The sequence below is a fragment of the Danio rerio genome, chromosome 17 (genome assembly GCF_052040795.2).
Source record: "Danio rerio strain M-AB ecotype USA chromosome 17, GRCz13ab, whole genome shotgun sequence".
Classification (NCBI taxonomy): Eukaryota; Metazoa; Chordata; class Actinopteri; order Cypriniformes; family Danionidae; genus Danio; species Danio rerio.
This window is the reverse complement of record NC_141037.1, coordinates 26,042,579-26,057,838: the sequence shown is the minus strand read 5'-3', so window position 1 is coordinate 26,057,838 and position 15,260 is coordinate 26,042,579. Positions and strand designations below refer to the sequence as shown.

The 15,260-nt window shown below is 35.4% G+C and overlaps 1 protein-coding gene across 2 annotated transcripts; it reads right to left on the bottom strand.

Moving 5' to 3' along the window:
* Positions 1-6,007: 6,007 nt before the first annotated feature.
* Positions 6,008-15,106, bottom strand: mtfr1l (mitochondrial fission regulator 1-like). Of its 2 annotated transcripts, XM_087288644.1 has the most exons (8): positions 14,971-15,106; positions 14,293-14,408; positions 14,090-14,197; positions 12,348-12,457; positions 11,793-12,004; positions 10,639-11,005; positions 7,608-7,751; positions 6,008-7,465 (listed from the first exon to the last, which is right to left on the bottom strand). In XM_087288644.1, the coding sequence occupies exons 2-7, from the start codon at positions 14,305-14,307 to the stop codon at positions 7,640-7,642; spliced, it is 924 nt and encodes a 307-aa protein (XP_087144770.1). In that variant the 5' UTR covers positions 14,308-14,408; positions 14,971-15,106; the 3' UTR covers positions 6,008-7,465; positions 7,608-7,639. The 2 variants fall into 2 exon arrangements, with proteins under 2 accessions (XP_087144770.1, NP_956178.2); NM_199884.2 differs by having other exon boundaries at positions 6,008-7,751.
* Between the last annotated feature and the right edge of the window lie 154 nt (positions 15,107-15,260).

Here is a 15,260-nt window from a genome sequence, read left to right as displayed (position 1 = left end):
CATCCTTTATATGTACAGGTTTAGTTTACAATTGAATTCACATATTTTCAATGTTTCCCAGAACTGGGTTGTGGTTGGAAGGGCATCTGCTGCGTAAAGCATATACCAGTTGGTTGTTTCTTCTGCTCTGGCGACCCCTGATAAAAAGGTTCTGAGCCGAAGGAAAATGAATGAATGGTTTCAATGAGCTCTTAGACTTTTCAACCACATTGTATATGCAAGCTGTACATTTTCAATCCTTTGTGGTTTTCAACAGAAATCTTTTTTGTAATGCCATAGAACATGAAAAATTGATCACAGTGTATTCACACATATGAACAAACTGTGTTTCTCTGTGAAGAAACTCTCCCGCAGAGGACGTCTTGCAGTGTGCAACCATGAAAGAACATGCAAAAATGCTAAATGTATTATTGAAAGACTTCTGCATTTTTCATACGAAGTGTGCCCTGGTAATGTCTTTTCTTCTGGGCCCATTATAGTTCTTACATAGGCCTCTGCACCACTACAGCCACATTTAAGTCTGTCTGTTTCTAAGGAAATGGTTTTATTGGTTTGTCTCTGTGCTTCAGGTATGTTTTAATAAAGGAAACTGCATGTTGAATCACCAGCTCATTATGGAAGAAAATTACTACGTTGGTAACACAAATCAGTCCGCAACTCCTCATCTGAAGAGTCATAAAACATCAAGGTGTTATTTGATGATAACGGTTTTATAGAAAAGTGTTTAGTTGCTTTAAGGTTAGTTTTCTTCTTCCAAAACCATAAGAATGTTTTTTTTCACTTTCAAAACACAAATGAATATATATTTTAATCAAATTTAAAAGATTTTCCAACCCATCAGTCTGATCACTCAGAACTCTGATGCTTCAAAGCAATGGTCTCAAACTGAATTCCTGGAGGGGCACAGTTCTGTAGATTTTATCTCCAACCACCTCCAACTCACACCTGCTTAATAGTTTCCAATACTCTTGAACACCTTGATTAGTTGGATCAGCTCTGTTTGATTAGTGTTGGAGCAGAACTCTGCAGAGCTGTGGCCCTCCAGGAGACCGATGCTTTAGAGCATTCATAAAATCCATTTGAATTGAGTAGTTTAATCAACACATCCTTATTCAGAAAAAAGTAACCCTATCTACTTTTGTGGAGATCACAAATTATATACCCAGAACTACATATGGTTGCATTTCGTCTTGTTAACGAATGCTACGGGGCAGTATGACACCATTCCTTTTTGTGCTTACCAGCTGACCACTTACCTCTGTGTAGAAGGCTTTCCTGCTGTTACCAGTTTATCCAATTAGCTCACCATGTACGTTGTGGACTTGAGACGCAGAGAGAATCTGACCATGATGAAGACATTCGAGTCTGCAAAATACAGTTCCAGAAAGTGGATAAGACAAAAACAGAAGCCAAAAAATAAAAAAACAAGTAAATAACAGGTTGAGAATGTGATAAAATATGAAAACGTGATAAAAATCAGGCCAGGGCTCTTCTTTTTCTGTATTGCTTTTTAAAACTGTCGGTTGGGTTTAGGGAAGTGGGTGGGCGCTGGATAAACAGTGCGGGTGGAAAAGGGGGGGTCAGTCGATCGGTCAGTCGACAGCTGCCTCTTGTGGATTTACACGATAGGTGCTAATGTAAACAAAAAAAACAAAACTACAGTAAACAAAAACTACAAAATATATACCTCCTGGGATGTAAACAATCTCCAAAAATGTATATAGAGGTAATTTTCAGAATGAGCAACCCTTCTATGTAGACAGCCACCTAGTATGTTGAACAAATGTTTTATTTTGCACTTCTCTCTTCAAAAAGTTTTTTTTTAAGTTCTTACAGCTATATTTGGGTCCCCGTTGCCCTGAAGAAACAATTTCTATGTGATGTTTGTGCTTAGAGCTCATTTCCCACCTTTTTTGTTTTTCAAATAACTGTCAAAGCAAAGCTCCTCATTGTGATATAACTACACAGATGGTACATGTACAGTCTCAACATGTACAGTTAAAGTCAAAATTATTTGCACTCCTGTGAATATTCTGTGAATTCCTTTTTTAAACATTTCCCAAATGATGTTTAACAGAGCATGAAATTTTTCATAGTATTTCCTATTATATTTTTCTCTTCTGGAGAAAGTCTTATTTGTTTTATTTAGGCTAGAATAAAAGTTGTTTAAAATTTTTTCAAAACATTTTAAGATCAGTAATATTAGCCTTCTTAAAAATATCTAGTAAAATATCATGTAATGTGATCATGCCAATGATAAAAGAAATCAGTTATTAGACATTACTTTTTAAAATTATTATTATATATTAACTATATACGATTTATTTTTTAAATGTCTATTCTAACTTTCAGATTGTAACTGGATTCCTGTGGTGTCTTTTTCTGTTTTTAGTTTTCTTAGTGTAAGTGATCATCTCTTGTCCAATGAGTAAGTAACAAGCAAAAAAAAAGCTCTATTTGTTATTCTGCTCATAAATTGCTAAATATGATGGATTTATTTCAATCTTTAATATTTCAAGGTCTGAAAATAAGTTTTCAGGAGCTTGTTGAATATCTTTTTTCAACATAAAGACACCTGGAATTAATCCCATTTGACAGACTTGTAAAAATCCAAACCAGTTTCAACATGTAGATTAAGTACCCGGAAAATGATTTGTGAAACCTTCGAGCAACAGGCTAAATTATTGTGTCAATGTCACGCAAAGGTCAATATTTATAGTCAAACAATGCCACTGTGTCACTGGACTCCATTAAACAAAATCTCCACAGGCGTCTAAAAATCCTCTCTGATCTAAAATAGACAGAATCTGCTTTCCAGAGGTGAGGTGTAATAAAGTAGGCCAAGGACTGCCACAGAAAATAGACTGAACACTGAAATTGGCCTGGATCAAATCAGGTCTTTGCGAAAAAATTAAAAAAGGAGGCTAACTAGAATCTTCGAAGTCACGGGCATCCCTGAGGAGTAATGAGGGTCCCTGTGCTCTGATAGGTGCAGGAGATTCAGTAGTAGAGGTAGAGAGGCCTCATCATTTTCCCTGACAGGACACTGAACGCAGACACTAGCTGACATGTTTATCAGGTGTCACAGAAAAGTAATTGCTTGTTTTAGCAACCGGTAATGTCTAGTTTAGCAACTGTTGCATTCAGAGAGAATGGTGGGACTTAATAAACCATTAAAACTTCAACCTAAAATGGCTGAAGATACAAACCTTCTGTGAGTGCTATACCGTAAATAATGTAATATACTGCTATCAATGGCAAAACTACATAACCAATAACGCTTTAATAAGTACCAATTACCACAATTAAACAGATATATTCTGTGATCATTTACTCTTCCTCTACCTGTTTGACTTAATTCTGTTGAACACAAAAGAAAATATTTTGAGGAAAGCTGGAAATCTGTAACCATTTTCTTACATTGTATTTGTTTCTACTATGGAAGTTAATGGTTGTCTTCAACTTGCTTGAAAGTGCATTATTTTGTTTTCTACAGAATAAAGTATATCGTACAGACTCAGAATAAATGAGTACATTTTCAGTTTGTGGTGCACTATCCCTTTAACTACTGGTATATTATTATATTACATTATATTTTATATACCTAAACTTACCCAATAATTAATTTCTACCAACTATCTTACTATTAATGATCAGCATATTAGTAGTTTGAGCGAAAAGTCTTAGTTAATGCTTGTTAATAGCGAGAATCGTAGCTTAAAACACAATGTTTCCCAAAATCAGTATTGTTGCACTGATAATATTGTTGGTATATCTGTATGATGGTTTTGTGTTTTTTCTATGTTTGTTAGTTTTTATCGGTCACGTAAGCCTCCAAAAAAAGATTAAAAAGGTGTCTTTGGCAAGTTTTGGACTTGATCATACATGATCTCAAAAGTTGTGTTTGTTTCAGCTGTGCTTTAGTGCATATGTGTTAAACTCAGTTCCTGGAGGGCCACAGCTCTGCACAGTTTAGTTCCAACCTTAATCAAACACACCTGATCAATTGAGTCCTTCAGGCTTGTTTGAAACCTACAGGTGATGGTGCGGTCACACTAAAGTTTGTGCGTGCAAAATTCTGTAGTACAGCGCTGCAAAAAGGGGCATGATTAAACAAGATGATTAGACATTAAAAAAAAGCGAGCGATCAGTTTATGTTTTAAATTTCTGTCCAGAGAGGTCATGTTTTGATATTAGTTGGCCTCACACGATCATGTGATGCGATTTCGCAGCTCAGAGTTTACCAAACTTGAACTTTGCAACGCAGTGAACGGCGAAAACTTGTCGCAGTTCACATTCGCATGTGTATGAAAAGAAGTCTATGGGGAGAAAAGTGCAGTGTGATGCTCAAGTATGTTGGAGCAGGGTTGGAACTAAACTGTGCAGGGCTGCGCTTCTCCAGGAACTGAGTTTGACACCCCTGATTTAGAGTAATCTAACGTCAGTCTAGCTCAGGGGTGTCCAAACTTAGTTCAGGAGGGCCTGTGCCCTGCATATTTTGTTTCCAACCCCAGTTAAACACCTGAATCAGCTAATCAAGCTCTTTCTATGTATACTAGAAACCTCCAGGGAGGTGTGTTGTAGGAAGTTGGAGCTAAACTACAGTATGTAGGACATCGGCCCTCCAGGACTGAGTTAAGACAGCCCTGGTCTAACCAAAACAACCTACTGACAAATACCATAGTATTTTATACTAGGCTTAGAGTTGTGTTATTCTCTTTTGATCAAGCAGCCAATTAAGTAAGTTTTTACATTAGTGCACACTTGTTCCAGCATATAAATACCCCTTGATGACAAAGTAGGCCAAGAATGGGGGGCAGATAAACAATCAATGATCACTTACTGTGGAGCTCTATGATCTGTTTTAGATTATGGATGAATTATTTATTGATCTGCATTAGTCAGTATGCTTAAGAGGTGAGATGATATTCAAGCACAAGCACTGAGATGCATAACAGTTGCGATTAAAACAACTCCAACCTCAGCAGGAAACAGGAGAGTCTACATTATAGACATTACAGACAATTTAAAATTTTCACATGTAAAAACTTTTTTTACATGTGAACTAGGGCTGCACGATACTGAAAAAATCTGATATCTCAATATTTTAGTTTTCTGTGATAAATGTTGTGAAGTAACTACAGTTTCACAAGATAGTTGATTAGCACTATTGGACTGTTTTTTTGGAAGTCTAATAGTATTCAGGTACAGAAATTGAATAATCACAATGCAAAAAAATGCTTTGCTTCGTCTCATTTCTAGTCCAAAAATCTAAAAAAAATGTCTTAGATTAATATTGTTTTAAAATTCAGATGAAATAAGGAAAAAATAAGATTTTTTCCTTAACACAAATCTGCCAGTGGGGTAAGGTAAATAAAAAAATAAAGGTAAATAAACCTGTTTTCACATTGAAATTAAGATATTAGGACTCGAAAGATTTTATTTATTTTTTTGCTTAAATCATATAAACGACAGTCATTAAATACATTTTTGTTGTTCCTGGTCAACTATAATCCAGACTTAACATCGAAAATCTTTGCGATGTGACTATTGCGGATGCGCATATCGCAATATCAATTCCAATTCTGAAACGATATATTGTGCAGCCCCAATGTGAACCCGCAATGAGCAACAAAAAAATTGACTAAAATGGTTTTAGGAAATTGCATGCCCAAACTACTGTTTAAAACTGATTTTAATATATTCTTAATTGTCATTAATTTATGTGATGGTAAAGCTGGATTTCAGCAGTTCATAGGGTCAAATGATTCTCCAGGTATCATTAAAATATGCTGACTTGATGGTCTTTTCTGTGGAAATCATGATATTTTAAGTCGCAAAGCTTATTTTAAAAACAATTATGCTTTTCTAGTCACTGTTTGCTATCTTAATGTATCATAGCGCAAGACAAGTGGACATTTAACATTTGTAGAAACTATAGAAAATGGCGCGCCCGCGTGGCTGCTGATCGTCACAACAACACTGAACAAAATTGAACGTACTATAATGACTTTAACCATTTATTGTTTTCCTGTCTTACGAACAAACAACATACAAACAGAATTCCCTTATTTGACAAACGGCAAACACGCAATTACACAAGATTCTGTCCTCTAAAAGAGACCATGAAACCGCCAACGCTGCCTTAAATGAAAGCAATTTTGAAGTGTGTCCTATGGTTCAGCCTAGAAATGAAACCCAGCATTCAGAATCTCACACACACACGCGTTTACCCGTTACTCTGACGGGTACAGGAACATATGCTAGTATGTTCAGTGCATGATACAACAGTTTCAATTACAGCTCTATTATCATTAATGATGACTTTAATCAGATTCATATATACCAATAGAACTCTGATATGAAAATAGTTATACTGTAAACTAGTGCATGAATTATTGGTAGTTGTGGCTCTGAAACAAATGATGAAGAGAACTAAATAGTAAGGAATTTAACAAAGCTAGATTACTGTGGCGTAACACATCATATCAGACAGGTAAGAAAAGGCTGCAAGCAGGTCCAAACAAGAGTGTCAAAGCACATTTTAGGTTTGATTCCCACTTGGAAGTAAGTATTCATGGCACAAAAGCTGTGTATGGTTTAAAACGACTGCTTGTTACACACTGCAAAACAAGAAAAATGTAGCGTCCTTCATCATCATATAAAACATGAGGCGTCCGCAAATCTGGCTCACATCCAGCATCACATCACACATGCTATTCAGACGTACACAAATTCTTACAACCTGTCTGCACACGCAATAAAAAACAAAACAAAAATAGCTCTCTCAATATACTTGCTAAAAGTAAACCACACACGCGTTATAAACTCAAACTCATGTAACAGTACCACATCAGTCTTCTGGCAAAATATACACGCTTCAAAAAAGGGAACATCACAGAGTGCTAATTACAAGTGAATGTAATCTTGAAGTCTTCGGTGCACATGCACACACGCAAAAACCCTTTAAATAGAAGAACGTCGCCTTGCTTTGTCACAAAATGGAAAGTCAGTGTGTTAGCATATCATCAGATCACTCTTCATAACGGCTTCAAGTATAACAGGGTTGAGAATGAGGGAACGTGTAAGGCAAGAGATACAGCTTCAAACTATACGTCTACAAAACCGGGCTCTCCCAGGAATCTTCTCTGGTTTCGTGGCTTGAATAATACGCCGTGAAATTTGGATTATTAAAGAATTTGGGAAGTAGTGCTGGATTTTTTGCAGAATTGGAGGTCGAGTGATCTGCTGTGTGTAAAGGCTATCTTTATGGACCCTTATTCACCTGCACACACATATGTTGGAGTGGGTGTGTATGTGTGTGTGCACGTGTTTGTTGAAAAGAGCTTCATCTTTTGCTTCTAGCCATGTCACCACCAGTGTGGGAGCGCTGAAGAATGCAGAAGATCTCCATCTATTCAGAGGCTTTATGGGGTTTCCATCGCAACAGTCCACAGGCACAGGCCTATTGAGCCAGTAGAAAAAAAAAAGACTTAAGAACAGAAAAGTAGTTAAAATTCCACGTCCATGCTTTATTCACTTGGTTTTGTAGGTCTAAATGCGACTTTAAACCGAATATGAGATATATCCATGCAGTTCAGCCTTACATGGAGAGTCTGCAGAGGGTTTGGATTCTAGATTATTTCCTCATGCTGATGTCATCGTCTTTCAGGACAAATTTTTTCCTCAGCGCTTCAGATATTAGAGAGGCAGAATCTTCCTCTCTTAGTGAAGTGCATCCACGGTTATATCTAAACACACACACACAACGCAACAATTTGATGAATAAACTCTTACTATAAATTTATAATATTAACACAAATTACCATCATCATTAGAATTGTTTATAGCTATATTGTAAATAAAAAATTTAGGATATACCAACATATAGTTCTATTTTTGATATACATTTTAAAATCACAAAATGATATTAATAAATGCACATTTTAATATTTTTATAAATTACTATAATGATAAAATATGAATGTTTACCATGAATATATCGCACTTAACTTTAAACAAAACAAAAAAGCATGTTTACAATGATGATAATTATTACAATATATATTTTACTGATAATATATTATAAAAAAAAATAGTAAAGGTAAATAAATATTTATTTTATTTGCATTTATAATTTTTTTAAACTAGACAAATGCAACAATTATTTATTTTTATTATCAGCATTATTATTATTAATAATAATAATGAATACATACAACCTCATAGGACCAATATAGCCTACTTGTTTTCGTTTCACACACATCACAATAACATTTTATATCTAAACACACACACACACACACACGTGCACACAAACAAACAACATTTGATAATTACTAGCTATCACAGGTTGTTTTCAGGTTTCACCATGTCAAATTTAAAACAAAATAAGACCATGAAGAATGAAATTTCAGACTAATATAGGGCTAGATGGCAGACCCCAAGGATTTTTTAATGGCAGAAGACAAAAAAAATCTAATTAGTAATTTCTTAGACATATATTTTAAATAATGTCTCAAAACAAGCAGACCTTAGTTTTATACATACAGTTAAAGTCAGAATTAATAGCCCGTCTTTGATTTTTTTTCTTTTTTTAAATATTTCCCAAATTATGTTTAACAGAGCAATGAACCTTTCACAGCATGTCCAATTAAATTTTTTTTCTGGAGAAAGTCTTATTTGTTTTATTTTGGTAAACAACAAATCATCATTATACATTAACTTCCCTTATTAGCCTAAGCTGCCTAGTTAACCTAATTAACCTAGCTAAGCCTTTAAATTGCTCTCTGAGCTGAATACAGTTAGAAAATAATCTAATAAAATATTATTTACTGCCGGCGAGGCTGTGGCGCACTAGGTAGTGCTGTCGCCTCACAGCAAGAAGGTCGCTGGTTCAAACATCGGCTCAGTTGGCATTTTCCCCCACAGTCCAAAGACATGCAGTACAGGTGAATTGGGTATGCTAAATTGTCCAGAGTGTATGAGAGTGTGTGTGTGTGTGTGTGTGTGTGTGTGTGTGTGTGTGTGTGTGTGTGTGTGTGTGTGTATGCGTGTGTGGATGTTTCCCAGAGATGGGTTGCGGCTGGAAGGGCATCCGCTGCGTAAAAACTTGCTGGATTAATAAAGGGACTAAGCCAACAAGAAAATGAATGAATGAATGAATTATTTACTGCCATCATGGCAAAAATAAAATAAATCAGTTACTAGAGATGAGTTATTAAAACTATTATGTTTAGAAATGTGTTGAAAAAAATCTTTCCGCTAAACAGAAATTGGAAAAAAAAAAACGGGGGGGCTAATAATTCTGACTTTAACTGTACATTTTTGCTCAACACTACTTAAAAAACTCTTTAAAAACTAAATGTTTGCACAACAAACTACAGTTTTAATATTAGTTATGAGTAGTTTTGCTAATAGTTTTATTGACATATGTTGTTGGTAATTGGATGTGTTTTACAGTAAATCAATAGGGTAGCTTTATATAAACAAAGGAAATTTAAGACCCGTTTAAAATGATTTAAGACCTACAAGAAAATATTTCAGTGATTTTAAAACGTTTTAAGGACTAAAGTAGTGCTTTTGAAATTTAAGACATTAAGACTTAAAGACCCTGCAGATACCCTGTATCAGTGTATATTTTTAATATGACTACCATCATCAATTTAATTGTTTATTGCTATATTATTATTAAAGATAATGATGATTATTATTATTATTATTATTATTAAATATTAATTTTATAATACCAATGCAGCTTACTTACACATTAACATGTTTACAATGATGATAATATTTAGAATACACATTTTACTGATAATATTACAAGTGAACATTAAAAAGGTAAATAAATATCATTTTATTTTATTATTTTTGCATTTATTTATAATAAACCAAACCAAAATGCTATAACATTATTATTTTTATAATAGTTACAATAATAATAAAAATAACAGTAATAATCGTCAACCATTTCAGGTTATACAAATAATAACAATGTTTTAACTTGTAGTAGTAAAATAAATAGTACACACACGCACGCACGCACGCACGCACGCACACACGCACACAACTCGTATAACTAATTTTTGCCATGATGACAGTACATAATATTTTACTAGATATTTTTCAAAACACTACTATACAGCTTAAAGGGACATTTAAAGGCTTAACTAGGTTAATTAGGTTAACTAGGCAGGTTAGGATAATTAGGCAAGTTATTGTATAATGATGGTTTGTTCTGTAGATTATCGAAAAAAGTATAGCTTAAAGGGGCTAATAATTTTGACCTTAAAATGGCTTTTAAAAATTAAAAACTGCTTTTATTTTAGCCAAAATAAAACAAATAAGAATTTCTCCAGAAAAAAAAAAATTATCAGACATGCAGTGAAAATTTCCTTGCTCCGTTAAAACATAATTTGGGTAATATTTAAAAAAATAATAATTCAAAGGGAGGCTAATAATTCAGACTTCAACTGTATATATATATATATATATATATATATATATATATATATATATATATATATATATATATATATATATATATATATATATATATATATATATATAAAAATTTAAAAAATGTATACATAAAACCTGCGTAGTCAATATCATAGTGATTGAAGCAGCTCTCACCTGTCCTTGCTCATCTTCAAGCGGTTCATGTCTTTCAGCATGTCCATGACATCAGCAAAGCTTGTTGATTTGGACAGAGATACAGTGTCCTCCTCAGGCTCCCGGAAGTCCATCGTAGGGCGATCAAGATCAAATGTGGCAGATGCCGTCATAGACACTGGAGGCATTGGATCAGGCACCAGTTCGGACACATCCTCCTCCTCCTCTCTGTCCTCTTCCTCCTCCTCCTCGTCCTCCTCTGTGACATCACTGATGACAAAAGAGGCTGTGGGAGGAGGCTGGTAAGCAGCAGTCTCAAATGGAGCCATGGAGAAGCCCATACTAGTGTCATCAGGGGACAGCAGATCAGGGGTGATGGGGTTTGAATCTGAAACAGGTCAAAGTTGTTACACATCAAATTGATAACATTTCTGATGCCAGAGGACAGTCTTAAAAGTGCTTTCTAAATGCACATTCCTTTTAAGCGAGACACTGCAGCCAATTTTGTGCTCCGTAAAAATGGCTAATTTGCATATTTAAAGCAGATTTTTAGATAACTCATCATGACCTTATTTTTATTCTTAACTTAATCAACTCAATTAGGGAAGCATGGATATGAACAGAGTTGTTTTTTTAACCTATTCAGCATAAATGTCTTGCCTTAAAGGCCACATAAACTGGAAACTATGACCATCTTTTTCAGATTGTGATGCAGTTCCTGGAAAAACCGAATAATAAATGAGAAAACTGTGGGCGTGGGTTGTTTTTTCTACTGTGAGCTGATAGGATGTAGTAAAATAGGCATTTTATTCAGTAAATATCCAGAAAAGAGTTTTGGGAGAGTTTCATATTAAACATCTCCTTTTCACCATTTCTCTTTTGTTATAGCGCTGTCAAAACTGACAGCTGGAGAGGGGTGGTTAAGTATGTTAACAATGCCCAATACCTGAATACCTTTCAGAATTTAACTGAAAACAAACAGGAATGCATTTTCAGATTTCAATTTTAGATGTTTTAGATTGTTCACCACGAAACTAGCAATGCGAGCTAACAAAATCAATATGGTTAGTTTTGATTTCATGTGTGCTTTAAGCATTAATTTACCACAAATAAAATATTTTTTAAATAAATAAAACAAGCTAGACAAATGAATTAGCTTTATTCAGCTGCTCAACCTGAATCTGCAGCAACGATCTTGGCAATCTGCGCTCGGAGTCGACTCAGCTCATCCTGTAATGCTGTGGTGCGGTTCAGAGCAGTCACTCCTGGTTTCCTCAATCCCTCCACGCGTCGGCCTTCTCTTCTGAAGTTGGGTACAGATGAGTTTCTGTGCATCACCAGCAGTGGCGTAGGTCTCCACTCATGCCTCAGTGGACGAGTGTCACTCCTAAAAAATATACACAATTGCAGTCCGGAATTTTCTTTAAGAAACTTATATGTCACAATATCTCAGTAGTTAAATGGGCTTGCTTAAGATGTGCTAGCAGTGTGTTGTTGCCATGTTGACTATATGTCAGTGTTTCTCAACTCCGGACCTCGTGTACCTTATGTCTTCCTTAACATACCTGATTCAGATCATCAGCTTATTAACATATATTTCAATGAACTGATCCTTGTGTGTAAAATAAGAAAGACATACTAAACGTGCAGGGTTGGGGGCCCCCCCCAAGGACCGGAATTAAGAATCAATGCACTCAGTGAAGAAAAGTGCATCAGTCTGACAGACTTACCTGACTCTCGCATATGTCTCCTCTTCATCATCTGCAATCCAGGCAATGTCTGCTAGCGTGGGCACAAGCGGACCGTCAAGTGAACGCATTGAAGGAAGGCCTGGGAGTTCCTGGAAAACATAAGACCAAAAACATCTCTTTAAAGGTTCAAGACACCCTGGAGTACTTTTTTTTGACATTTTAACAGATTTGCGTGTCTTGAGCATCAGGTAAGACAACATTAGCACCTATCAGCTCTAATTGAGGGAAAAACTGGATAATTTTGAGCTTGTCAACTAATTTAGTCTTCCAGGTTTAAAATACTTTTGTGGCAGAATCAAAATCGGTGATGTAGCTCGAATCTGCTAGTGGAGTGATGACGCCTCGGTTTCTCATTATTATTCATAGCGAAGTTTTCTTATCCTATGAGAAGACCCTGCTTCTTAATTATTCATAAGAGCACAAGCTTTCCGAAGGCAAGACAGACCTGCCAAGCTGTGAGACAGCCATTGACTGGGTAAGACCGCGTCCATGCACGGGTCGCATGTGTTTGTTTCCATGATCCACAGGGTTTGTTGCATGTTTTTCTCCGCGATTCTGTCAGGGCCGATACAGCAAAACTGATTGTTTGCAGAAAGCAGTTTTGTCGGGAGAGCCGTACGAGAGTTAAAGAATGGCAGACTTTGTCTTTTATCAGTTGAGTTCGTTACCATTCAGACACATCACCTCTGTCAGTGCTGCTGTGTTCGCCAATGTTTAAAATCCTCTGCATTACCGGCAGGGTTAATTGTTGGAATAGAGAGGGAAAGAGACCTGCTGCACTGCTATCTACTGTGTCTGCATTCAGACCTGGGGATTTGGGGGGGGGATCATGACCATTTAAAGCAGGGATCACCAGACTTGTTCCTGGAGGTCCGGTGTCCTGCAGATTTTTGCTCCAACACTAATCAAACATACCTGAACATGGTAATCAAGGTCTTACTAGGTATACTTGAAACACCCAGGCAGGTGTGTTGAGGCAAGGTAAACACAGCAGGACACCGGACCTCCAGGAATGAGATTGGTGACCCCTGATTTAAAGCATCTCTATAAAGTAACATTTTTACCCTTATAAATTCTAAATAACTTTTTGAAAGATTTTACTATATATACAATTGTAATAAACAACATTTTTTTCAGTCTTGGTGGATAAAAAACAACTTTCTTTATCTTAAATATGGCTCTAATTCAATCAGTCAAAAGAGTAAACAAATAAAATCACACTGACTATTTGCAGTCATAGCTGACTGCCCCCAGGGAATAAAAGGAATATTAACTTCTTTTTTTTTTAAATATGTTAAATTAAATCTGTACATCATTAGCTAATTAAAAATATGTTAGTCACACAACTTACTGTATATGACAGTAAGTTTTCCTGCAAAAAAAATCTAATATACTTTGTTTTTTAAATATAAACCAAACCATCAATTAATAATATCTAAATAAGTTTCCGAATGTACGTTTTCCAGGCATAATATTTAAATTGTCATCTAATCTTTAAGATCTAAAAGACCTAAAATCCTTGGAAAAAATTGTTATAATTTCATCACCACATGTAAAAACAAATTTGTATAGCATTTAATATACAAACATTTACTGCATTGAAGATTTTTTTCAACAGTTCTTGTTTTCTCTGGGAATAAAACCTTGGAGTTTCTAGCAGTCCACTATTCTGAGTTCAAGAAACTTGTATAGACCACTTATTTTATTTTTCATTCCCATACCTGGAAACAAGCTCTGGGACATGGTTTAAGAGGCAGCGTAGAGCCGATTCGTCTCACCACGCTACGAGTTGATCCATGCGGTTTATTTTGCCAAATAGGGATAACCTCCTGAGGAGCAAATAAACAGAAAATAAGTACCAAAAAATACATAAACATTACCAAAACATAAATAAAACAGTTCTTTAAGCTGTTTATTTACTCACTGCTTCTGTTTCCATTTTGAAGTGTTGAAAGAAAGCACCGCTGCCTAGACTGTAGTGGGGTTTTGATTATATTACAGCACACTGAACATGTTTATCTGAGATGGGAGTTGCTTGGCCTAAAAAAATTAAATGAAAAACCTGAAATAGTCAATACTTCTTATGAAAACCACTGTCAATGCTTATCAATTATGCACAGTTTAAATGAGCACAGCAATTATGTTTTTGCAGTGGCTGCATATTAAGTGCCTCCCTTATGCTACGGATTGTGCAAATTTAGTCAACAAAATAAATAAAGTGATGAGGGCACAGTGTAATTACTGATGTTTTACAATACACAGCAGCTATTACATTAAATATACCCAAGTAAAATACAAGTCAAGTAAACAAAACATTAAATACTAAATAAAGAGGTAAGCAAAGAAATAAAATAAATAAGAGTGGAAAAATTAAAACAATTAATTAATTGAACAGGCGATTAGGGTTTTAAAAAAAAGCTATTTAACAGTGAACACTTAAAATTGAGAACACTTAAAAATACACTAAAATCTATAGCATAAACAAGGTAAACAAACCAAAAGCGTCCTGTGACCCTCATTTCTTCCTTTAGCATCTCAGCTAACAAACGACCTCATAAAGTGCACCTGCTTACTATGCATCGATATGAAATAGAAGACCTACCGTGTGTGGTAAGAGTAGATCAGAATATTTTTTGCACTGGTGCAGATTACTCTGCTTTACTGTGTGAGAAATGTCTGATCTTCCTTTATCCCTCTTCCGTTAGCCGTTTAGCCGATAGCCCAGCGCGCCCCCGGCTAATTTGCAAGAAGTGCATGAGTCGGAAGAACGTGTGTGGGAACATCGTTCTGCGATTGGCTCAAATTCCGCATATGTTACCTCACAGTCCAATAGAATTTGTCCTTGGCAGAAGCGTTTTAAATACAAAATAAAAGTAAATAACGTAAGTAAAT